Source organism: Chroicocephalus ridibundus, chromosome Z, assembly GCF_963924245.1.
Source record: "Chroicocephalus ridibundus chromosome Z, bChrRid1.1, whole genome shotgun sequence".
Taxonomy (NCBI): domain Eukaryota; kingdom Metazoa; phylum Chordata; class Aves; order Charadriiformes; family Laridae; genus Chroicocephalus; species Chroicocephalus ridibundus.
Window position 1 is genome coordinate 23551796 of NC_086316.1, and position 23692 is coordinate 23575487.

The following is a 23692-nucleotide window of genomic DNA, read 5'->3' on the forward strand; positions in this document are numbered from 1 at the left end:
AGCGCCCGCTCTCCCCTCACGCCCTCCCGGGGCCGCCCCGCGCTCTCTCCCGCCTTTCGCCGCGCTCCTCAGCCCCAGCAGCATCGCGCCTCCCCGGCTGGCGCGGCGGACGGCCGACCTCCCCGCAGGCAGCCGGGGGGGAGAAGCGGAGAGCCCCGGGCGCACCCCCCCACGCCTGGCCCGGCCGCCGGGGTCCGGTCCCCGCCCGCCTGTGTCACACCGCGGCGCCCCCTCCTCCCCGCCCACCATTTTCTTCCCCCTCCCAGACAGGCGCAGGCGAGGCGAGGCGGCGGGCGGCTGCCTCCCGTCTCCCTCCCCTTCTCCTCAGATGCCCTTTGCTGCCGCTGCAGGGTTATTACTACAGTATGTGGCTGCTGCCTTCCCCCCCCGCCCCGCTGGCCGCCCGCCGCCGCTGTGCAGCGCCTTGGCCCCGCTCCGCGCCTGGCCGCCGCCCGGCCCCGCGCCGCGCCGCTGCCAGGGGGGTGCGGGGACACCAACGGCCGCGCGCCAACGGCTAACGGTTAACGGCTTAACGGCTCCCACCCCCCCCTCCCTTCCCTCAGCGCCTCAGGGGGCGCCGCCATGGGCCCCGGCGCGGCCCGGCGGAGCGCGGCCGGCCGGCGGTGGGGCGGTCGGTGCCCTGGCTCCCAGACAGCCCCGGAGAGGGGGGGAACGTGGGGCTGCGGATTATTGCAGACTAAGCAGTCTGGCGCTGCAGCAGCGGGCGGGGGGGGGGGAAGGCGGGCTGGAGCGGGCGGGCAGGCGGGGGGAGTGTGTATGTGTAAGGAGGGGACGGGGGGGAGGTGATGGAGGAGGGGGGGGGATGTGGGGGAGAGCTGGCAGCCAGCCAGCTGCCATCAGAATTAGCTCATTGTTCAATATAACCAGCGCTGGCAACCAAAATCCAGCCTGAGAGAGAGGGAGCGAGAGAGAGACTTTCCCCCAGCCACCCCCACCCCTTTTTCTTTTTTCTCCAAGGCTGCACTTTGGAAGAGGTGCAGTCATTCTTCCCCACACCCCCTACCCTCTCTCCACTCCCCCAACTATAAATTCCCTTCTGTAGCATGCTGCCCTTTTTTAATCCACATTTGTGTTTCAGATCATGTAGAAAGGACAGAAAGTGAGCAGGGAGCGGGGGCTTTTGTCTGTAAGTATATGCAATTCCAATCCACAGAATTTTATTTTTTTTTCAATTAATCCTCTCTCTTTCTCTCTCTCTCTCTCTCCCTCTCTCTCTCTCTCTCTCTTTGTTTCTTTTCATTTCCTTTTGTCCTTAGCTGGACTTTGCTGCAGCTGCCTTTCCCCCTCTCGGTGCACATTTCCAAACAGCCTTTCTTAAAGAAGATGAGAAAACGTGCAGTATATGTATTTAACTCTTTGTCTTTATGCTTTAAGGCTGGATTTCTAGGCTGGGGATTTTTCTGCACACATGCAAGGGGAGATGAGAAGTGTTTTTCTAAAACTGTTTCCTTTTTCTCGCTTTTGCACTCCACAAACACCAAAATGCATTTCTGAACCTAATGCACTTAGCTTTTTTAGCATGCATGCAGGGCTCTAGGATTGGTTTTTCATCTCTTTTCTTCTCTCTTGTAAAACGAATCTCCCTCTTCTCCGCCCTGACACTGGATTCCTCTCAGGCTGCTGGGGTTTATTTTTAGAAAGCAGTCATTCTTGCAACAGCCTTCTGCATTTTTGCATGTGCAGCAGTTAAATTTTGGGTGGTTCTTTTCAGAAAAAAACCCACAAAACCAACCATATTTTGGTGAACATTTAGTGATGTGCTTTCTTTCAAACGTTTCTGTGTACATTTATAGATATATGAGTTTGCAGTTTTAAATCCAATATGTATGTTTGTGTTTCTGTGTAAACATATGACTCATACCTAATTGCATTTCATACATGCACACTATAGGTAAGAAATCAATAGAAGAGAACTTTAATTTTTATCAGTGTATGAAAACTGATAAAAGAGGCATGCTACAAATTCAGTCAGTTAAGAGAGTGGTAATTTAAGGTACCATTTAAATGAGGTAGGACCTACTCTTTTTTTTTTTCCTCTCCCTATTTAAAATAGGGGGGTGTGTGGAACAGAGAGAGAGAGAAAACTGGAGGTTATGTAATGCAGTGCCATTTCCAAAAATACCTATTCTCTGGGCCATTACATAGTGAAAGCCTGACACTGTTATACTTGTCTCTTGATTGCAAAAAACCACACTTTGTAGCATGCCTGGGAACAATGGTCCACCTTTACAGTAAGCATAGGATGACGGTTTTGTGTCCTCTTGACTGATTTTTTTGGTGTGCTCACCATTAACTATTGTGCTCTTCAGAGATGCACCAAGCTCTAAGAATAGCATAGGGTTCTGCAAATCCAGGTACCAGGGATTCCTTTGTCCTATATTTAAGCCTACGGACCACTGAAGTGCAGAGATGCATGATATATAAGTGCACATGTGGTTAGAATAATTTGCATGAGTTTAATCTTAACCACTGAAGCTTATAGTTGGCTCACCCACTGTTATGCTGGCAAAAAATACCTTTAAATATTGTGACAGTTGGAATTACTTTTTTTTTCATTTTTTATTTTTTGAAATTGTTTTCAGATTGTTCTCCCTGTGCTACTTGAGAGAAACTGCAATCCCAAGACTTAACAGAATCTAAAAATGGTAAGAATTAGTTGCTTTAGCAAAGAATCAATAATTTCTTGTATAAATACAAACCTTCTTTCCCCATCCCCAATACCCATTTATAGTTATGACCTTTATAAGACATACTTTTTGAGGCTGTGGGGACTTGCCATACAATGACAGATGTACTCTGAATACCTCGTGTGTTGCATTCTTTGAATAAAAATCTGAAATCCCTCTTTGTGCAGTAAGGCTTATTTAATTGAAACGAGAATTGTTCAGGTTATTATGAAAAATACACATCATAACACATGTAGGAATACATGTAGACAAAACAACATCCAATAATTTCAGCCCAAAAAGAAGAAATAGGTCATTGCACTTACTATGTGAAGCAGATTTAATGTTAATCTGCCAGGGAAGTACATAAGATGCAAACTAAATTTTCTTATTATTTGGTAATTTTTTTCAGAAGGTTAGCCTTCCTTTGTGATACAAATCTGTTCTAGAAAAAATGGCTAGGCCTCAGCCTAACTGAAGGTACAGGCACTTATTTGGAATGTATTTATTGAACAATATTCAACAATGACCTGTTTCCTTCAGTGCTAATTGTGTTTATGTTCTTACTGATTAAAGTCCATTTGTTATACTCTGAGATACTAGTGCTGACAAATATGTAATCTGAAGGACGAAACATTATACGTTCAAATACTCTCTAAATACGGTAATCTCTGAGAAGGATGGTCTCAGAATCAGCAGGAGAAATAAAATTGTTTTTTACAGAAAAAGTACATAAAGTAGCTATAATTAGTTTAGATGCTGTGTAGTCATATAGCATTCTTGATTGAAGGTGCAGCTATCACTGAAGCATGTCTGAATGCATGTATTTTGGGTACTACATGATAATACCATGGTGAAAAATCTGTTTATTTGTATGGGACAATAGCTTGTCTGAAGTAGCATTGCATAGGGTGTACAGTAGCACAGAATATTTTCCAAAGTGTGAGCTTCTCAGGGACGTATTCTTACTAAGACTGGGTTAAATTAATTGCATTAATTATATTATCCTTGTCTGGTTCTTTGGGGTTGTTTTGATTTGGGAGGGAGGGATGATCAAAGGATGTTTAAAATAAGCAAATATGTAATCTTATAAGGGTTTTTTTCTTTTTGGCTCCTTGTTTTATATCATTCCTATCTGCAAAAATAAACTTGCAAATTCTGGAATTTTAGTCTATTCTGGAACCTACTTTCATCAAAGTGCTTTGCTTATCTGTGTATAAATGAATAGTTGGGGGTGGGGAATTAAAAGGGAAATGATTCACTTATACTGTGAATAGAAATCATGATAAAATACATTTTGTTCACACAACTGTGGAATATTGGATAAGGCAACTGTTTTCCTACCAACACCAAGGTGACAATCAGCCCACATTTTTAGATGGTATACAGGCTGTTATGTGCAATATATGCCTATCTATGGAACAAAAGATTATTTTAAGTTTACTTAGGCATAAAATAGTCACTGATTTTTACCAGCAGATGGTTCTATAAATCTAGCAAGGTTCCTGTAGTAGTCAATGAAATCAGTTTTGTAAAGCCTGTCTCTGGACCAGAACATAAAATACGATTTAAAACTATCCAAATGCAGAAAATAAAATGTAGTTCCCCACCTGTTTAGTCCTATTGTTTGTTTTGCAGTGTAGCATAAATAAAAATTTAATTTGGCTGTTTTTGAAAAGTTTTTTATTTGTTATGAAAAGGCCCAATTGTGGGTTTTTTTGTGACTGTTGATCAGAATTTCAATGTAAGAAAGAATAGATTTTGCCCCAGTTTGCAAGTTTGCTTAAGATGTGATACTTGGCAGAATCTCTTCCTCTACCATCACCATTTTTTCCCCTTTTTTTCAGTTTTGGCACAGTAACAGCAAATATAATTTTTAGTCAGACAACTGACATACTTTCCTTGCAGTAGTGGATGCACTGGTCTTTGGCATATTTCTTGTATTTATTGCAAGTGTCTCCTTAGTCATTCTAATTTTCAGGAAAAATTGTTCTTTACATGTCAACACTTTCCACATTGAAATACCCAATTGTAAAAGTGCTTACTTTTTTTTGTAATACAACAGCATATGCAAAGGCTCTACTCTGCTCTCACTGGTCAGTAAAAATTTAGCTGTTACATTTTACCAGGCTGAACTGAATCTTAAAAAAGGGGGAAAATGGCTGCCTTATTCCTTTGCTAGGAAAGTTCATTATTTATTTAGTTAAGCTTACAGCAAAATTAAGAGTGACTAGAATAAACTTGTTGAGTGAGAACAAATGAATTCTTGGTTTAACTTCACTGTCTTACCTTCTTAGTTCTTAATGTTTTTATTCTTAAACTGCTTCCAAGTAAAAGCAAATAACTTAGCAGGTTAGTTTTCAATGCTGCTTCTCCTTTTTCTAGACTTAGAATTAGGATTTCCTCATACCTTGTTAATTAGTCTTTCTTGGACCTTATAATAATATCCTCATCAATAATGTAAAGAGAAACAGAAAGGCAGAAGAGTACTTTCTATTCTTCTTATAATTTTAACTCATGGACATTTTCAGCCATCTTACTCAAGAGCACCTGCCATTTGAGGATCTGTCCTTACTTGTGTATATTTCCTTAAGTGACTGCCTAAAAGAAGAAAGAATCTTCTATATTTATGTGCAATGCATAAAATCCTGATTTTAATTGCTCTTTTTATTTGAAATGCTAGAATTTCTGTATACCATCTTCAAGGAAGGTGCTGTGTGTCATAAAATACACATTTAGATTTTAGTGCTAATTAAGGAAAAAAAAAGTCTCTAACTAAAAAGGAAAAAAAAAAGAATTGCTTTTAAAGTTTATTTGGCCTATGTAATCCAGTCATTGAAAGGATCTTGTCAAAAGAGTGAGAGTAAGGAAGTCTTAATTCCAGTTTTATGTGACCTGAAAGAAGACTTTTAACAAAATCAGGAAAGGATTTTTTTAATGGTAAATGTTTGTTTTTAAAGAAAGAAAACCAAACAGGCATTTTAGACACTTGACAAAATGGTCTGTTTGTTTTCTTCTGAAGCACTCAGGTTTGTCCTTTTCTCCTGCTCACATTGCAGTTCATTTTTGGACTTCAAGTTCATCTGTGAGGGTTTGCAGTGCAGGTGCTAAGGAATTTAATAACACTAATAACAGTGTATATCAGTAAACAGATATGTCCTTAATCATTTAATTTTGACGTACCTGAAAATAAACAAAAGATATTCTAGAGCAGCTCATGAATTTACCACAATTAGAGGTCTTCTTAAGCACTAGTGGTGTGAAATGTCTAGGCTAGGTGTGTACAGTATATCTATGTCATCCCAAAGCGAAAAGGCCCTGGAAGGAGGTCATTTGGGCTCAACACTTGCTGTAGCATACCCTTGCCTGAACTGGATCAGTTTTGAGGTTATTCTGTCATTTGCATTCTCTGCATTTTGTAGTTACTTGAGGGGAAAAAAGAGAAAAATGGTATGATGACCTTTCAGAGACAAAAGAGTTGGGGAGAAGCTTTTCGTCAAGTCTGAGAGAAAGAAACGATAACCTGCGTTTAGTTGAAGAGAAAAAAAAAATCACCATCCCATTTCTTTTTCTGCAGTTCATAGAGAAATCTGTAAGATCACTTAAGTTCGGTAAAGATATTTAAGAGAAAACACTTATATTTAAGATTTCATCCAAGTTTAGGCATTACAAACCTTCGTCCAGTGAGTTATATGCAGATATCTTTACACATTCTGTAATTTTCTGTGTCTATAAAATATTTCACTGTAGTTGGAACAACTGTTCGTAACTTCGGGATTATCTGTGGAGAACAGAGCCTGGGATTGGTCTGGCAGAGGCAAACATCATTTTGAACCTTTTATATGCTCTGAAGAATAAGAAGAACAAGACGCTAGGATAAGACATTATGTCCAGCCTAACACTAGATACACTGTGGACAAATGCAGCTCCTGGTCTGGCATGAGAAAACTCATAATTCTTTATTGATTATTACCCAATCTGGAACTGGAACTTCTTTATGGTAGTTCAAAACTGCATAGGAGCTATAGGTCTAGATCAGATCCTCTTCTGTTCGTGTGTAGCCATGGGCAGAATTTGGTCAAGAGAAGTATTTAAGAGGGACATTCGAATGCGTATGTTGTGCTTTTTTATTATGTTTATGTATTGTGCACAAAGAACACATTGGGTGCAGTTTGCTCAACACTACTTGATTCCTAAAAAGTTAGGGAGAATTAAAGACTCCAACTTACAAAATGATCATCAGAAATACAAACTCACTTTTTGCAATATTTCTGCCAAGTCAGCTGTTCAGCCGTGCAGCAAATAACACCTTTACTTGATTATGACTAGAAAAATTTGAAGTGGAGGTTAAAAAAAAGTAGGTTTTTGTCAAAAGCTGTAGATACTGTGGATATTTCTGTGATATAGTTCATATGCACATTAAAAGACAAAAGCTCTCTATATATGTGTTTCTACCCAGTCACAAATATGCATGCTCTGGGTGCTAAGATTTTTTAACTATGCACTGGCATACTTTATCTGAACAGAACTGTGTTGACACATGGAATTGGAGGTTTATGTAATGCTTTGTCCAGGACAAAGCTTTACTCAACTTTTTTCGCAAAGGCTGAAATCTTGGAAAATCAGAAATAAGAGTTAATGTATGGCTTGAAATTCTGCAGTCATGACATGGATTTTTAAGTCTTGGTGTCTAAATCCCACACCAACAATCTTTTCTCTTTTTCTGTATCAGAATACTGCTGCCCCACCGCTGAGCTCTGACCCTTGTGTGTATGGCTAAAAAGAGGGAGAGGAACTACGTTTAATAGCCCTAGAACAACTTAATAAAACATAATTCAGTTAGTATCTTTGACTAGGACAGGATACTTTAATAAAAATATTTTTAAATATTTGTATTTTGTTTTTATTTCAAATATTTATTCACCTCATTAGACCATATTGGTTGAGGGTGCAATCTGGAAAGGTGCAAAGATGTTCTTTTCAAATGTTTAATGTAGAATGATACTATGAATCATTGTTTGAGTGTTATATGACTTTCAAATTAGACTGCTGGTCTGTCAAATTCGTGGTAGCACTAGTGAATGAATCCCTATGTAGAAGTTCCTGGGAGGATTCGTGATGTTTCCTTCGTAAATACTGCTTTTTTTTTTTTAGAAAAACACCCTCAGAGCAGGTAGCACTTTCTCATCCTGCAGGAAGAAATGTTTCTGGATTAATTTTGTTAACACTAACCTTATCGTCTCTCTACTAGGGTAGCATACCTGTGTGGGAATATAAGTTGAAAAAAGTTACAAGAAATTTGTGTGTTTTCACTGAAGGTGCTATAAACCTTCCTTAGTATGTACATTATCAGAAAGAACTCCTGAATTCTTATGGCATTTAGAAGGCACACATTGGCATCATAATGCTTCTTAAAGTGATTAAGTTAGAGAGGAGCAAATCTTCCTTCTTTGATTTAACATGACTGTATCTGTGATAAATCTCCATTGTGAAAGAGTATGAGTTTAAATAACTCTATTCCTGCTGGCAGAAGAAAATCCTGTAGAAATATTGGTAAATGTCCTTACCCTAAATTTCTCAGCTAAGTAATTATATATGGCAATATGAGCAAAACCCAGAAACAATACTTGTCAGGAACAGTTCTTTTCCTGTGCGTCTCCTCTTTAGATGAGTCCCAGAACTCATGGGTATTTTATTAATTTCAGCCTACAGAACATATATGATACAGTTTGTGTTTCTGTATTTGGAGTAGCAGTTAAGCTACATTAAATGATGCTAGATGCTGGTGACATGGTGACTACAGGTAAATGTACCATAATGCTTTACAGCACCTGTTACAATACCATCAGCTGTGGTCATTACATCTCTTTTAATGAGGTAAGTGCTGGCTGTACAATGTGCCTCTGTCTCCCATTTCCAAGAGTACCACTGGGGCTTTAAATACTTGCCTGAAATACGCTGGTTGGGCAAGAGGTTGGTGTCTCATGAGGGGAAAGGGTTTTGTGGCTGGGCTCTGCAGGAAAGCAGTCGGCAGAGGCAGTGAGTTTGCCGCCACTTGGAGAACAGCATCGCTTGTTGGATTTCTGGTCATCTTTCTGGTATGTGAGAAATTTAAATAAACAAACAAAACAGTTTTCATCCAAAGCAGTGTATGAAGTCTTCTGTAAGTTACAGTATTCAGACCATTAATTTAGAAAATTTATAGGGAATTAAAAAAATGAAACATGTCTTGGGTTTCAGCTTGGTGTATACATTTTGTATACCCCAAAACTGGAAGGTGGGAACTCAGAGAGCACACAGGAGAGCATTATTCTGGGCTGTCTCTGTTCTTATTCTTTCTTCAGGATTCCCCTACTGGCCACTGTTCTTGCTGGTCTTTCCCTTAAGATCAAAACTCAATGGAGCGAGAGGACTGGGCTAAATGGACTTTTGGTAATCCTGTGACCATGCTGCTTTTCTTTCTCCTCTGTTGCTCCAGTAATTTGTCAGTGTTAGGTATGAAACCACCTGAAGAACTTCACTGTGCAGCCTTTGGTCCTGAATTTTGCTTTCATGCTGCATGTTCATCTGATTTTGTAACAAGAAACTTGCTTCTACTCTTGTTCTGATGTTACCTTTAGGTGTAGATACAAATGGTTACTAATGAAAATTTTCATTACCTTATTGCATTTGAAGAGCAAATTACAAACTCATACGTCATTGACAGAAAACTCAAATACCATTTCAATTATCGGGCTTGTTACTGTTGTTTTTCTCTGTGTGCATGTTAAGTGAAATAACAAAAGCTACCACTAGTGCTAGCTTTGACCACTGGTCAAATAAAATGAAGTGGAAAAGGTGCTGGGTTGCACTGGGTTTTGAGTTTGGTTTTCTGGAGGGCTTATTTGGTTATTTCAGTTTCTGAAATGTTTTACAGTTTCAGAGTCCATGCACAGAAATTTACTGGTGGAATAAAGTAGTTTGCAGTCATTGCATTGGTTAATGGAACTTTCTGTATAATATACATTGGTTTCTTATTGTTGTTCTGGAATAATTGCATTTCTTTTCCTTTCAAGGAGTGTGATACTCTTGTAATGAGTATCTTTGTTAAATTCATTAATTCAGTCAGAAATTGGATGAACGTTTATGACAGTATTCACAATGTAGCACTTGATTTCTTTTACTCTTCATATGCGTGGTAAATATTAACAAAGCTTTGCAATGTTTTTTTGCATATTAATGAAGTAAAAAAGCAGCATGAGAGCACTTGTAACACACAAACTAGATTCATCCTGACTAGTGCAGGAAAGTGCAAATTAATCTCTCTGCCTAAAAATTGCATTACACTCAGGTGGTGTGGGGAGGATTCCTCTCCAGGAATCTTTTCTATATGTTTTCTAATGTTTTCTATAACTAACCTCCTTCAGTCATGTGTGCCAGAAGACAAAGTTTCTGTTGAGGGTTGTTACCAGCTAAAGAATTTGGCAGGAGTATGCTGACTGTACACTCAAGCTAGATTAGGTTGTGTTTTCCCACTCCTCAACACCATACTCAGTCGGTTTTGGAGGCCAGTAGTCACGTAAGAGACCTCTTGGAAAAACATGCCCGCTCCAAGTGCTTACTGTCTACCAGCATCCTTTCCTGCAGTGAAGGTCTCTGCAGCAGTAGAGCCCATTAGTCTTAAAAGCATGGTTTAGAAAATTTTGCGCAGTCACTCAGATAATTTTCTTATATATGTCATGGGATTCTGCAAGTACACATATAAAAGATGCAAGGTATATAGTATGGATGAGGACAGGAGTGAATTCTTTGAAGAAGGCAATGCAGATGAGCTAAGGTAGGAGACTACATAGGAGCAGACACTTCAGTGTACCCTGGAGAATAGAAGCTGTAAGAACAATGAAAGGAACAGTGAATGAAGATGGCTTTATATGAGAAGTTTTGTACTTAAAATCCAGAAAAAACTCTTTCAAGGTCACTTCCTTATGTTGTGTAGGCAAGGAGCAGATGACATGCTATTCTGTGAAACTGACAGAAATTGAAGAAGTGATGAACAAGGACTGCAGAAAAACCCTAATGAATAAACTTGCTAATTCATGTTCAGCATGGAGAGGGGGATGCAAGGAAAAGCATACTTGTCTCATTTAGGCTTTTTCATCTCTATGTGGCTGTGAGTTTGAGTCATCAGATGGGGAGGAATAAAAAGCAGCAGTAATATCTTCCCCAAGAAAAGGCAGAACCAGCAAAGGATGCTGACGCACAGAAGTCAAAGGCAAGTTCAGGTGTGCAGTTGTCCTTCTATGTTCTGCTGATTTACTGTTCTGCTACCACGTATCAGTTCTTACTGTAATGGCAGGTAGAGGCTCACCACAAAGTTGGGCCAGCAGAAGTAATGATCATGTAATTCTTCATCAGTTCTCTCAAACCATTTATCTGTCTTTATCTGCTGTGTGGAAATAACCAGGTGAAATGATTGTAAATGATTTTTTTTATCTCCCTGCTGATTTTTGGATGTTCATGGCACTGATGTGGAAAGCAGGACTGATAAAAAAACCTGCTGCCCTGTCAGTGTACCGAAAATGTGCAGGCAGGTTATTGGGCATAACTGTCACTGCATCTTAAACAGAGGCTCAGACTTGTAATGTGGAGCCACACACAAAAAAAAGCGATCAAGTTTACAAAATTGGCAGGCCTCACACCTGCTAAACCACATGTTCACAGTATCTTTAAATAATTAAGCTAAGATAATTAATTTGGGCAAGTTGTGGTTTCTGGTGTTTCAATAGGGAAAGCTTCCTCACTGAGCCTGTTTCAGAGTCAGCCTGTCACGACAGCAGCGTCCCATTTGATCGTGAGTACAACTTCTTAAATATAACAAAGGTTCATCAAAACTTCACTGACTCTTTGAAATAAGGAGTAGTGATGAGCTCTCTTGATGTAGCTCTGTCATTGCCCGCTCCACAAGGTTCAGAAGACAAAGCTGATTGATAGCAGACTGCCACCCAACTAAACTCTTGAGAAGCACCAACCATTCAGCTGACAGTGCCTCTATCAAATCCTGTGCGCTAGGTTTGGAACACGGTGGACATTAATATTATATGCTTTCATAATGTTCCCCTCACAGTGTTAAAAATAAACTGCTGCAGATGGGAGCATTAGTTTACCACTTGCACTGAAGCAAATGCATTGATCCTAGCACAAGATTTCCTTCCAGTTTTGTTTAAAATGAATTAGTTCTTTTAACAATGATTTATTTGGTGTTCAAGCAGTGGTGCAGTAAGATTTGCTGTTTATGCATCTGGATTGTAACGGTGGGCTGTTGGTTATGGAGAGAACTTTTTACTGCAGTGGGAGGCATTTGGCGGATTGAGAAGGCATGGTAGAATGTGCTGGGAAAACACACTACAGCTCAAACCAGCTGGTAACTAAGAAACTTTAAAAAAACCCTGCAAAGTTATAACTGTTTCAAGTTAGCAGGCAACTATGTTATAATATTTTTCAAAGGAAAGTGCATCAGGACTCAATTTGGAAAGAAAATCTGAAAGACACATTCAGTGATGCTGAGACTAGCTGCAAAAGAAGCAATCTACAACTTTTCCTCTAGGAGCCTTAATACCATTGATTGTGCCATTGCAACACAGAGCAATGGTGGTGAAAAATGCCTGAAATATAGGGATAAAGAGATATAGGTACAGAAGTGAGGAGCAGCATTCCTTTCTGGCTGCGTGGCCCATCCCCAGGAGAGCACGGCAAGAGGGTGGCCGCACTCTGTTCCGGATTAGGCACTACAGACACACAGGGCCCTCACTGCCCACACCTGCACGAGCGCAGCTGTAGTGCTGCGGAGGGGAAGAGCATGCCCCTTTCTTTCCTCCTCTTCAACACACACCTTTACTGTTTTACTCCCCTGTTCCTCAGTACATGGCCATCTGTGTCTGCGATTAGACTGCTAATCCATACAGTAAAGCTTTTCCTCTTTCTTTTCTTTTTGTTTTTTCCTCTCCTAGGTAGGCTAGTGCAGAATTACTAGAGATGTTCACCTTTTATTTGGAATTGGGAATTTCTAGAGTACTTGTAATTTCCTTCTTTTTTTTTTTTCCTTCATTTTTTCTCCCTACAGAATTGGTTTCTATGATAAAGAAGTTACCTGAAACTTCTCAAAAGGTGGTTTCCAATGTACTCATAGCAGTTAATCTTCTTCATTAAGCTTGTAGTTTGGAAATCCAGACTGCAGTGTAATTCAACTCCTGTAAGTCTTGAATGAGACTTGATAAACAAGAATTCAGTTGTGGTCCTCATAAAACAAAACAAAACAAAACAAACCCAAACAAACAAACCAACCAACCAAACAAAAAAACCCCAACCCAAACCAAATCAAAACAACCAGATAGGAAAAGTAAGTCCCAGGGCTTTTCTTGTTTCTTAACTATGAAAACCTTAAGAGGAGCGTGCTTATTTTACTAAGTTTAGTATGCCTTAAATCTGGGTGGTTTTTTTGTTCCTGATGGATGTGTCTGAATGTTTGAAAGATGCTCTTAGTGAGTAGGAATGAAGAGTGGGTAGTAAGAAATTAATTTTAGCATTTTTGTGTGATTGCTGCAGTAGATTTAGTCCATCTCTGTTAAAATTATTTTATGTATTTGTTTTAAAGCTGGGCAAAATTTGTGCTCCCCTACTATTGCTCTTAAAGAGGACGTGGCTTAAAATGGAAGAATAGGCATTGAAGTTTTGAAATGCTGGTTAAACAGAGCCTTTGCAATAGCAAAAAAAAAGTTTCTCAGTTTGTTGGGCAGAGGAGAAAATAAGAGTCTATTCTAGAAATCCTTCTGGTTTTGGAAAAAAAAAAAAGAAGTACCAGTAAGTAGTTCTGGAGTCTGGATCCTGTAAAAGCTGATGAACACACCAGGCATTTATTTTCCTCCACGTTTACTTTTTCTGATTTTTAATCTTAATTTTTATTATTTGTATATTTTCAAGAGAGTGAAGGCTAAAGAATTGAAAACATATTCTTCATAGATTATAATTCCCTGTTTCAAGTTGGCCTCGATGTTTCAGCAGAATTGCTTGTTGTTGTAAAACAGTGTCTCAGACAGCACTTCCCAGATCAGTGGGTTTCTTTCCCCCTGACTTCTCAAAGTGGGAGTGAATGGTTTTGTGTATCACATGTTCTGCCAGGAAGGCAAGCTTCCAAGGGTAGTAATTCTGTTAGTCAGATGTTTAGAGGTGATCCACTCTGATAATTTATGGATGAAGTTTACTGGCTTGATTTTTTTCCTCATGATTATCAGATACTGAGGCTATCAATTTGAGTTAGCATACAACTTTTATGCATTGTATAGATTCGCAGTAACTTTGGTTTTTAGTCCATCCTAAAGTTCATTAATTCTGTTCTGAATCCTGATACTTCGGTAGGATTGGTAAACCAAGCCTGTGCTCACATAAGTCACACAGGAAGTACGAAGAAATGAAAATATGGTGTGTATCAATGGAAGCATTTATTTAGAAGTGTTTGCTTCATACTAACAGCTGTAATGTTGTAAGCCTTACATCCTACTCTGTAATGGTGCATTGCTTTGCACTTTTTCTCTCCATATAGCTCATCTTGCAACATAAATATCAGTTGTTTTGAGCTGCTGTAATTGACTAAAAGTTTTTGCTGTGTTTTTCTAATACCCTAGTTTTCAGTATATTTGAACATCTAAGTAGTTTCTGCGTTTTACAAGCATGTAGCACAGCAAGAGGTCCTTTTTTTTTTTCTTTTTTTTTCCTCCTGTCAGATTGTAGTAAGTCTTGAGTGGACTTTTCTACACCAGCATGTTTTTTCCATTCCAGAATCTTCCTTGACTTAGCCAGGATCCAAACCATGATTCCCAGGCTTTTCAGCGTTGCTCACAAGGCAGATACTTAAAATCCTTTGGCTGCCCATTCAGGGCTTTGGTACAATTATAGCAGAATAGTTACTGCATGTGGAGTAGGTCCACATGATTATTATCTACCAATATTGGCCACGGTAGTTGTTTTTGAAGAGATACTAAGAAAATGGAACATTACTGATTTTTTTTTCTCCACAGAAAATTACTGTGAAAGATAGCTGGGGAGGTTGTGTAGGGTTTTTTCGTGGTGGTGGGTTTGGCTGTGTTTTGGTTTGGGGTTTTTTTTTTAACCCTGGAGCATAGTTGTGAGTATACTTTATGATTTATACCTTTTTCCTTCTGCTCCATTCCCAAAATCCACACTCAGACTGCAGTCCCTCTATGTTCTTATGAATTTGAGGATCCTTTCTTTGTCATACAACTGCAGGTGCTTATTTTATTCCTATTAAATTATTAATAGGGATGACAAGGCCTATAGGGTAGCCTGACTACATCTCAGACTCCATGGAAAATACAGAAGCTCATATTCATTATAATGAGTAATATTGTATTCTGATGCTTATTCCTTCCTCCTATTGGAAAATACACATTTTTGTATACCTTGCTGTTTTGGGCACGCATGTCCTGTGGTAGAGCTGAACTGTTATCACTGTTTCCCACTACGAGTTTTCATACAAAGAACATGACTACCCAATAAAATCAAGGCAAATATTCTCAGGATGGGTAGTCAGTGATTATAAATAGCAACAGGAGAGCTCATGGATTACTTGGTGTCTTTCATTCAAGTGTCTCAAATATTCCATGTGAACCGTAACTGATGAATTAACAGAGTGCCCTGTCCTGTGTGTTAGTTATTCTATGCCAGCCATACCCAGAGCTTAGCTGGGTTGTCTGGGATCATATGATAATCTAAAATACAAAATAAAATCCGATGCTTTAATCGGTAGAAAGCACTCTGGAAAATCATGGGAGAGTGTAAGGCAGGCACTGCCTTAGGCTCTGTGTTTTAAATTTCCCTCCTCTGTTTCGTACTTTATAGTAGAGTTCAGGATTTTCTCTTGGAAAAATGATTCAAGTAATCTTCTGAAAGTTTCTCCAAGCTACATCTGGTCCAGTTGTGACATCTAATAGTCAACATGCAACTGCACAGAAGTGAACACATTCCTCAGGTTTGAATATAAATACAATATTGAGCAGCTAAGTAAAGCCAGTCCAATAGAAATTTAAGTAACAAGGCAAGTTTTGATTCCCAAAGTGAAAACAAGCTTGAATGGTGTGATTTATAATGTTCAGCGCAAAACGTTGACAGTTTGACATTCAGTTATTGTGCGGAAAGAGCTCAATCACAAAAATCCAAAGGCCCAGGAGGCAGACCAAGCAGGAGAATACATTTAACATCTTCGGCATCGTATGCAATTTGTAGCTGACCACTTCAGTGTTTAATGAGAGCAAGATGAAGAAATGCTCTGATCTAAACCCTGAAGTTGAGAAACTGAAGCACAGGAGGTTTCCAGCTCAGATTCTCTGTAATTAAGGTTATTCACTCTAGCTTCCCACTGTAGTCAATGGCCATCTTTGGATCTTACCCATTTTCCATAGTAAAATTTTCCAATAGCAGTCATAGTCCAGTACCTTAAACATTAAATCCTGCTGCCAGCTATTTTATCCTATGTCTTTTATAATGTGTTGGAATTCCTTCAATGTCTAAAATATAGGATGGTAATACAGAGTTATAGCTGTGTCAATGATCTTAGAAAATAATAAGTTCTAGTTAACAGTTCATTGTGAAAGGATTATCAAAGGTGTGTTGCACTTGTCTCCTGCAGTTATCAGCAAAAGTAAATAATCTTCAACAAATAGTCTTTTGCCAGTCACTTCTGGCAGAAGAGAATGGGCATGTGGTCTCACAATATCGCCAGTAATTTCATTAGTATGGACATCCTCTTATAGAGAATTTCTTAAAGAGATTTAAAGAAAATCCTATGATTTTTTAAAAAAGCCTGTTGAATGCAGATTGCCATAAAAAGTGTAGTTGAAATACTCTATGGACAGATCTTGTTGTCATGGGTACTCAAAAATATGTATGGAGCATAAAATGCAGCTAGATCTCTGGGCCAAGCTGACATTAGACTCATTTTTAGTAACGCGGTCTGTCACATGAACACCATTTGATTGCATTCAATGAATCTGTCTTTGTTAGTAAGAAATTGTATATATTTATGTCACTACAGGTTAATCAACCAAGGTTAACGATTTGGGTAAGCCAGAAAATCTTTCCAACCAGCCAAGGGGATGGGGGATTTCCAAAGGTAAAGTTATTTGTGTAATTTCTTTCATCTATTAGTTTACTAACATGAAAGTTTTTTTGAAAAAAAACCACCCTAACCACTGAAAGTTGAATGGATTTTATTTTATGACTGCTTCAAGAGAGTAGCCAGCTCTCATGATTTCATCACGAGTCTCATGGTATTCTGTTTTTCTTAAAGCCTTGGCTCCTTGAGCCAGGCAGTTAACTGGGAATTTCAGCTTTCATTTTAAAAAGATGTTTTTAGCCTTCAGGCTTGCAGAAAACATGGACTCTTGCTGGCTACATACCAGAAAGAAAACATACTAATTTTCAAGAGCTCATATTTCTTAAGCCTGTCTCATGATTTTACAAGCTTGACATCTGAGTTTTGAATACTTGATTTTGGCAATTCTCTCTTAGCAATGCAGGTAAGAAAGTCCATGATAATGCAGGAGGAGGAAGGAGGTGGTACGGTTTCTCTTTTTCTGTTAAGTTTTCTGCTTGTGCTTTACCTGGCTTGAGTAACAACCATACAAAGCACGGTAGTTTTCATCTGAGTTTGACAAGAAGTACCCCACCATAAATGCAGAAGATGTGGCTTGTCAGACAAGATTCATAAGATTTTGCTCTGTTAACATTGCTGGTTTGATAAATGTGAAACTGGATATGAAATTTGAGTAGGTAAATAAAACAGTTACTCAGAACCACAGAATGTACATGTTTTATTTTCCTATTCTCTTTCATTACTGACTCAAAATCTGGCAGAAAAAAATGTATATAGGCAGGTAAGTAAAGGAGAGAGCACATGGATAATTGTTTTGATTAAATTTCAATTGTTATCTACACTCCAGCTCCTTGTTAGCAAAACTCTGCTATTCCATCTGGATAACACTATGTCTATAGTTTCGCCACTTTTTCTTTATAAAGGAGCTTCTAAAATTTATAGCTGGGCTATTTGCAGTCTGCTATTTCCAGACTCATGTGCCAGCATGCCAATCTTTAAATTAACATATATGGCAGTACTGCCATTCTTAACATTTGAAGTATTTCAAAAGTTCAGCAGAGTAGGCTGATAGCAATGCCAGTTTACGGCGAATATGCTATATATGGTCATACTTATATTAAATGAATTTGCCAATTTTACGCATCAGCTGTATGTTAACTAGATGATTTTTATTCAAAATTTTAAGTTTGCAGCTTTTAGTAAGTTGTCATTCATCATTATACAAAGTCGCTCCTGAAACACAGGAATGAAAATGTGAACTATGTGCAGCATAGTTAGTAACAATGCTGCATTATCTTGGATTTATGAATAGCCGTGCTTTTATGCTGTATGTAGCTTAAAAAAGATTATCAAAAGGGGTAATTGTTTCTCAACTGGGCAAAAATATTATACTTTTTTCCTTTAAAGTGATTGGGTTCCTGCTTTTTAAATATGATACATTTTTTCTAGCCTTTATGTAATTCTTCAAAAGACACTTGGCATGTGCTTACAAAGACCAGTTTTTAGAACTAGCTCCAAATTTTATTTCACAATTGATCTTCAAAAGGAACTTGAATATTAGCTGCACACAATCTAGCTTCCAGCAGAGTATCAGCCTTAACAGAAACAGTGTGTCTTTGGAATCTAATTTTTTTCATCCATCTTATAAAATTAATCAGGGTAAATTGCTGAAGATGACTGCAGAAAGTGCTCAGTCCTTCAGCTCAACAGTTTTATGTGCTCAGTACTAAACAGTTTGAACTACTGAAAGAATAAAGTAAAAATAATATATTTTTTGAAACTCTTACTTCAGATAGAAGTGCTTTTTCTTTTTTCTTTTTTCCTGCAACAAACAAATATAAAAGGATACATTTCTTAAAGACAATTTATTTCTAGACCTAGAAGGGTCATATGGGACTTTTTATCTTATGATTGTATGGCAGGATTTCAGGACTGAGATTGTTTTCACAGCTGAAAAGGAACTGCCCAACACAATGCTTTTGGAAATTTGCCCAGACCTTTGGTCTGTGTGGTGTGCCTGTTTGCATGTGTAAGTTTCTAGTTTTCTTCTCATATCCTGTAATGATACACAAGTAGCAAATTTAGTCAACAGAAAAGCAAAAATATTATCACGAGGATGGAATTTTCTAGAGTCCTGTGAGGAAACATGTTTGTGCAGTCACTAAAATTTAAACGTTATTTTTTCATTCTGAAATTGTCTCTTGCAAAATCCCCAGTTTGGCTGTAGGGAAGGCAAGGTATGTTTCTGCTCCTATTTCTTCCCCTGGCTTGCAGAGCCCTTCTGCATGTGTACTGGAAGTCTACTCAGTTTCTCCATTTCTGATGCACAGAATGGAGAAGGACTTTACTCTGTTTTCAGCCTGAAAAATGCTCCTGGCTGCATGCAATGCAGAACCCCGGGGGGAGTTCATCTACCTGAAAGCAGAATTTATCCTGTAAACTGTGATAAAGACAGTGGGAGAGCCATGGGCTGACTTCATTCCCAGCACAAGTAAATGTAGCAAATAGGGACATTCCAGTGAAAATTACAGCTTTGCAGAGCCAGGAAAGGAAAACTGCTGAAAATTGCACTTTCTCAGTAGATGTGAGACCACTGTGTGTTTAATTCTTAATTCAGAAATTCGCAACTCTCACATTAGAAAAATTGAACTTGGAGAAGATAACTTCAATTTCTTAAACAAACTAAAGGCAATCTGCTTGTACAACAAACATGTCCCAAGCAATAAAAGCAGTAAAACACCTTCTGAGTTCTGATCTCCTACACACAAAACGCACAGATATGTTCCGTAACTTTACAATATATTACTAGCTAAACAAATTCTTTTTGTTTAGGATCCCACAGTGGCATAGCATCAGCAAAGTACTTTAAGCACGTGCTTAGCCTTTGGGCTTCCTTCTGAGGCTTAAACTGAAACATATATTTAAATCCTTTGCTGAATAGGCATCGAATTTAGCCAGTGAATGGCTAAGTATGGCTAACGAAAACCTACCTGAGGCAGCTGGCTAATACAGCACACCATCTCCTGGCTTGTCCAGAGACAAGTAACACACTACAGTGTCTTTAGAGTGCTTTGTTCAATGAAGTACTGTAGGAAAGTCACTTGTTAGTGTGTGCTAGCTGCTTAAGCTGTAAGGTGTTTAAAAGTTGAGAGGTCTAAGCTGTAAAAGGTTCTCTTAATAATAAGATGACCTTTCATGACTAAGACGCATTTTTATGTTGAAGGACAAGTGGAGCCATAAAAGAGAGCTTGGGGGTTAAAAAAGGCAAGGAAACAAATTAATTTATCAGTAGGTAATACCATTAACGTTAGATTTTTGATTACCCAAGCTGGTACTGAGTTGTATTTTCAAGGGAGCTCGGTGCCATCTGTCGATTCGTGGCCATGAATTTTGCATTCATGACACTGAGACACTGTGTCTGCCTGCTGTGCTTCACGTGTGCAAAACAGGTAGTTCCTCATTTTCAGCCATGTTTATATACCAGAACTAGTGCACACACAGCACCTGCAGGTGCAGTGTTAGACCCGAGCTGTCCCACCTGTTATGAAGGGCACAGAAATGTCTTGGTTTGTCAGGAGCGAGAAAAGTAATTTTGTGGAATAGTGTAAGGACGTACAACCAATGGTGAGCTGCAGAAAGGGTTGTTGCTCCATAGCTTCTTCTCCTGTAACTTTGCTGGGATAATTGGGGTCTCCCCAGTTGCAACGAATGTCCAGATTCCCCAGCTGAAGTGTTTTCTCAGGTGCTGCAAGGCTTGCCTGGTTTTTAAACAATCCTTTTCTCTCTGTGGCAGTAGTGTTTGTAGTTGATTCAGCCATCCTTGGTAGACGTTTACTTCTGAACTAAAGCTAGGGAACTATGGAAACCTTAGGAAAGGAAAAGGGAGGACCCCGACGAACAGACGAAGCACAGCTAATACTGTTTTTTCCTCTCCGCAGGGAAGTCTCCCCATCTCGAAGGAAGTAAACCGCAAGAAGAAAAGTGAGGTGGAAGGGGCATGCCTCGTTCCAGTAAATGGCTATGGACACCATTTCACCAAAATCAATTACCTCTACTGTTTTTAATCATAATTTCTCCATTTGTATTACATATGGTGTATGGGTTTGATGAGGTCGTGGTGTCATATATTGGGAATTGTTTCTGTGTAAATCATCAAGTGTAAGAAGAAACTATGGGACTCTGAGCCTTGCTTTAGAGAATAACAGGGGACAAACGTGTACCATAAAAAATAGTTTTTAACATTCTGACTCAAGCGAAAGCTCTCAGAATTTCACACTGTGAATCCATGTTTACAAACATTACAGGTGGGCCCTCAGGCCTGGTTCTACCACAGCAATGTCTTCCACTACTCAAACTCCACTGCTCACACGCAACCGGTAAACTGCTCTCTCCATTTCCACCATCCCAAACTGCTTCTTGCAGAGGCTGAGAGTCCCCCTTTTTTTTCATTTAGATGTAACAAGACTAGTAGTTTATTTTCATCGATTGTCTGTATATCTCTATATTTTATCCATGTACTCTTTTGATGTATAGAAGTAGTATGAAACTCATGGTTTCCTTGTGGTAAGTGATCGTGATGCTGCCACGGGATTTGAGACACTGATGAATGGTGCTATTTTGGACTTTAAATATGCTCCTTGGCAAGGTAGCTCTGATGGAGTTATTTTTTATTTCCATGTTCTGAGAAGGTGTTGGTACTTTGTTTTTCTGAATGTTGTTCTTTAGACTGGACTGACTTGTTTACTTGTGTCTTCAGTGTGGCTTTCTTATTCAGTGCTGTAGGTGAGTAACTACTTATAGTGTACACGTGAGGAACTGATTCCCTATCAGGGTCCACTCACAAACATGCAGTTATAGTGGGAGCAATCACAAAACTGTAATTTACGTAAAATCTCCTTTCTGACTCCTATCCACCTAACGGAGGAAGACGAGCAATAATTTTCCGCCAACCTCTCAAAATTTCTTCTGAGTTTTGTCTTTTTTTTTTTTTTTTTAAAAAAAGCCTTTTTGAAGATGGGACAAGTTTTAATGTCCTCTTCAAATCCATATAATAGGGGATATAATAAGGAAAACACAGGAAATTTCTGGGAGGAGAAGTCCTAAAGGGGAAGAGTACATTTCCACGGTACCGTCGACATGTGGACTTTACATTTTTGTTCTTGCTCCCAGACTCCTATCAATACAAGACAACACAAAACACGAAACTAAACAGTATCATCTACTCATGGAGTGTTGTTGTGTTAGACACAGTCTGAAAGCCCACCTTAATTTTTTATATAACTGTCTTTTAGCTCTTCCTTTTACAGGGCAGGCCTTGTTCTGAACTGTTTTAGCTTCTGACTGTTAAATACCAATGCATGCACTGCACTTCCTAGATTTCTTTCCTTTCCCTACCTTCTGTATCCCTTTTCTTGTACATTTTATTTTCGAATAGATTAGATGCGTCTACTGTGCTGTATATATAGCAAGAAGTAATATTCAGCAGTTGTGGCATTTATGTATAGTTGCAGTTGTGTACTGCTGAAAATGCAGGCTTTTGTAACAATGTGATCTTTAATAATGCACTACAAGTACCCAATGTATTTTAGCTATTTTAGTAGGATTTGTTCAATAAATATGCAAGCTCTAAGGGTAGCCGTGATGTCTCTGTTTCCTTATTGCCATAAGGCGAGGGCTCCTTTTCTGTTTGTTTGCACCTGTTCTTTACATGACTTCTGAAGGGTTTTTTTTCGGAGTATCTGGTGAAGTAAAAGGTGATTCCTTTTGTTGTCTGCTAAACAATAGCTATTAAGATAACCTAAATGCCAGACCTGGATCTGGGAAATGATAGCTGACGGACAATGTAGTCGTGTACTTCACTTTCAAGACTGCTAGGTGCCTGGGTCAGACGTGACACTTGATGCCATTTTTAGTAATCCCAGGAGGAGGCTGGGGCTGTGCATGGCAAATACAATATATTTCATTTTCCACTTCTGATAAACTGAATTAAAAGGCTGTTTTCCTAGCGTGTGTAATATAGTTTAAAAGAATATTGATACGGTCCTCTCTTTAAAAACTCTTTTATTGGGGGAAAAAGTAATATCTGCCTTTGTAAGTTTTAGAACATACATTGTTTTCATTTTAGCATAGAGAACAGATAGAGCATCATTTTTTTAAAAAAAACACAAGCAGTGATCTACCGATTAATACCAGATGTAGGTCTGCCCCTGATTTTTTCCAGTCATGAGACCAAATAAGTGCAATTACGAATGCCCTGACTGTCTATCCCTCTGAGTGAATTTACACGGGGCTTGAGTTTGGTTGATGTATCACAGAAAACTGCCCATGCACACACAGCACCTGATCCAAATGGCCACCAATCTCACCGTAGGAAACACAACAGACAGCAGTGTGTTTGGGCTTAGAGCTAAATCCCTGGTTAGAAAGCAGTTTTATCTATCTGTAGGATAGGTATATACATATGGACATTGTACATATAGACATCTCTATATACATGTAAATGATGAGAAGCAGTCAATAGAATTAGAGCAATGATTAATTGATCTTATTTTTTTAACCTGCGGTCCACTGGCTTTGGGAAGTAAGCGCACCATTTCTGAAAGAGATACAAAAGGTGATTAAAAGGCCTTTGAATCCCAGTCCCGGGATGATGATTGCTTGACCTTCAGCATTGGCTTTTAATCTTCACAGCAACATGACACATTTTAGTAAAAACTGGATCTGTGGCATGTATAAAATAAGAGTAAAAAATAAGGATCTGTGGATTAGGGTCTTTGATCAAACGACAACAATTGAAAAGTCATTCTTGAATACCACAAATAACAGGTATTTTTGTTAATAATAAACACAAAGGATCCCTTAC

At 38.9% G+C, this 23692-nt stretch overlaps 1 protein-coding gene across 3 annotated transcripts; it reads left to right on the forward strand.

The window, feature by feature from the left end:
• Positions 1 to 296: 296 nt before the first annotated feature.
• On the forward strand, positions 297 to 21489 carry NREP (neuronal regeneration related protein). Of its 3 annotated transcripts, none has more exons than XM_063320167.1 (5): positions 297 to 363; positions 1100 to 1147; positions 2604 to 2666; positions 16771 to 16848; positions 20769 to 21489. In XM_063320167.1, exons 3-5 carry the CDS (start codon positions 2664 to 2666, stop codon positions 20892 to 20894), a joined length of 207 nt encoding a protein of 68 aa, XP_063176237.1. In that variant the 5' UTR covers positions 297 to 363; positions 1100 to 1147; positions 2604 to 2663; the 3' UTR covers positions 20895 to 21489. The 3 variants fall into 3 exon arrangements, with proteins under 3 accessions (XP_063176237.1, XP_063176236.1, XP_063176235.1); XM_063320166.1 differs by lacking the exon at positions 297 to 363 and adding an exon at positions 809 to 995; XM_063320165.1 differs by lacking the exon at positions 297 to 363 and having other exon boundaries at positions 1007 to 1147.
• The last annotated feature ends 2203 nt before the right edge of the window (positions 21490 to 23692 follow it).

Coding starts and splice junctions, on each gene's coding strand:
- NREP (XM_063320167.1), top strand. Junction 16,849..20,768: donor GGGATGGGGGATTTCCAAAG/GTAAAGTTATTT, acceptor TCCTCTCCGCAG/GGAAGTCTCCCCATCTCGAA.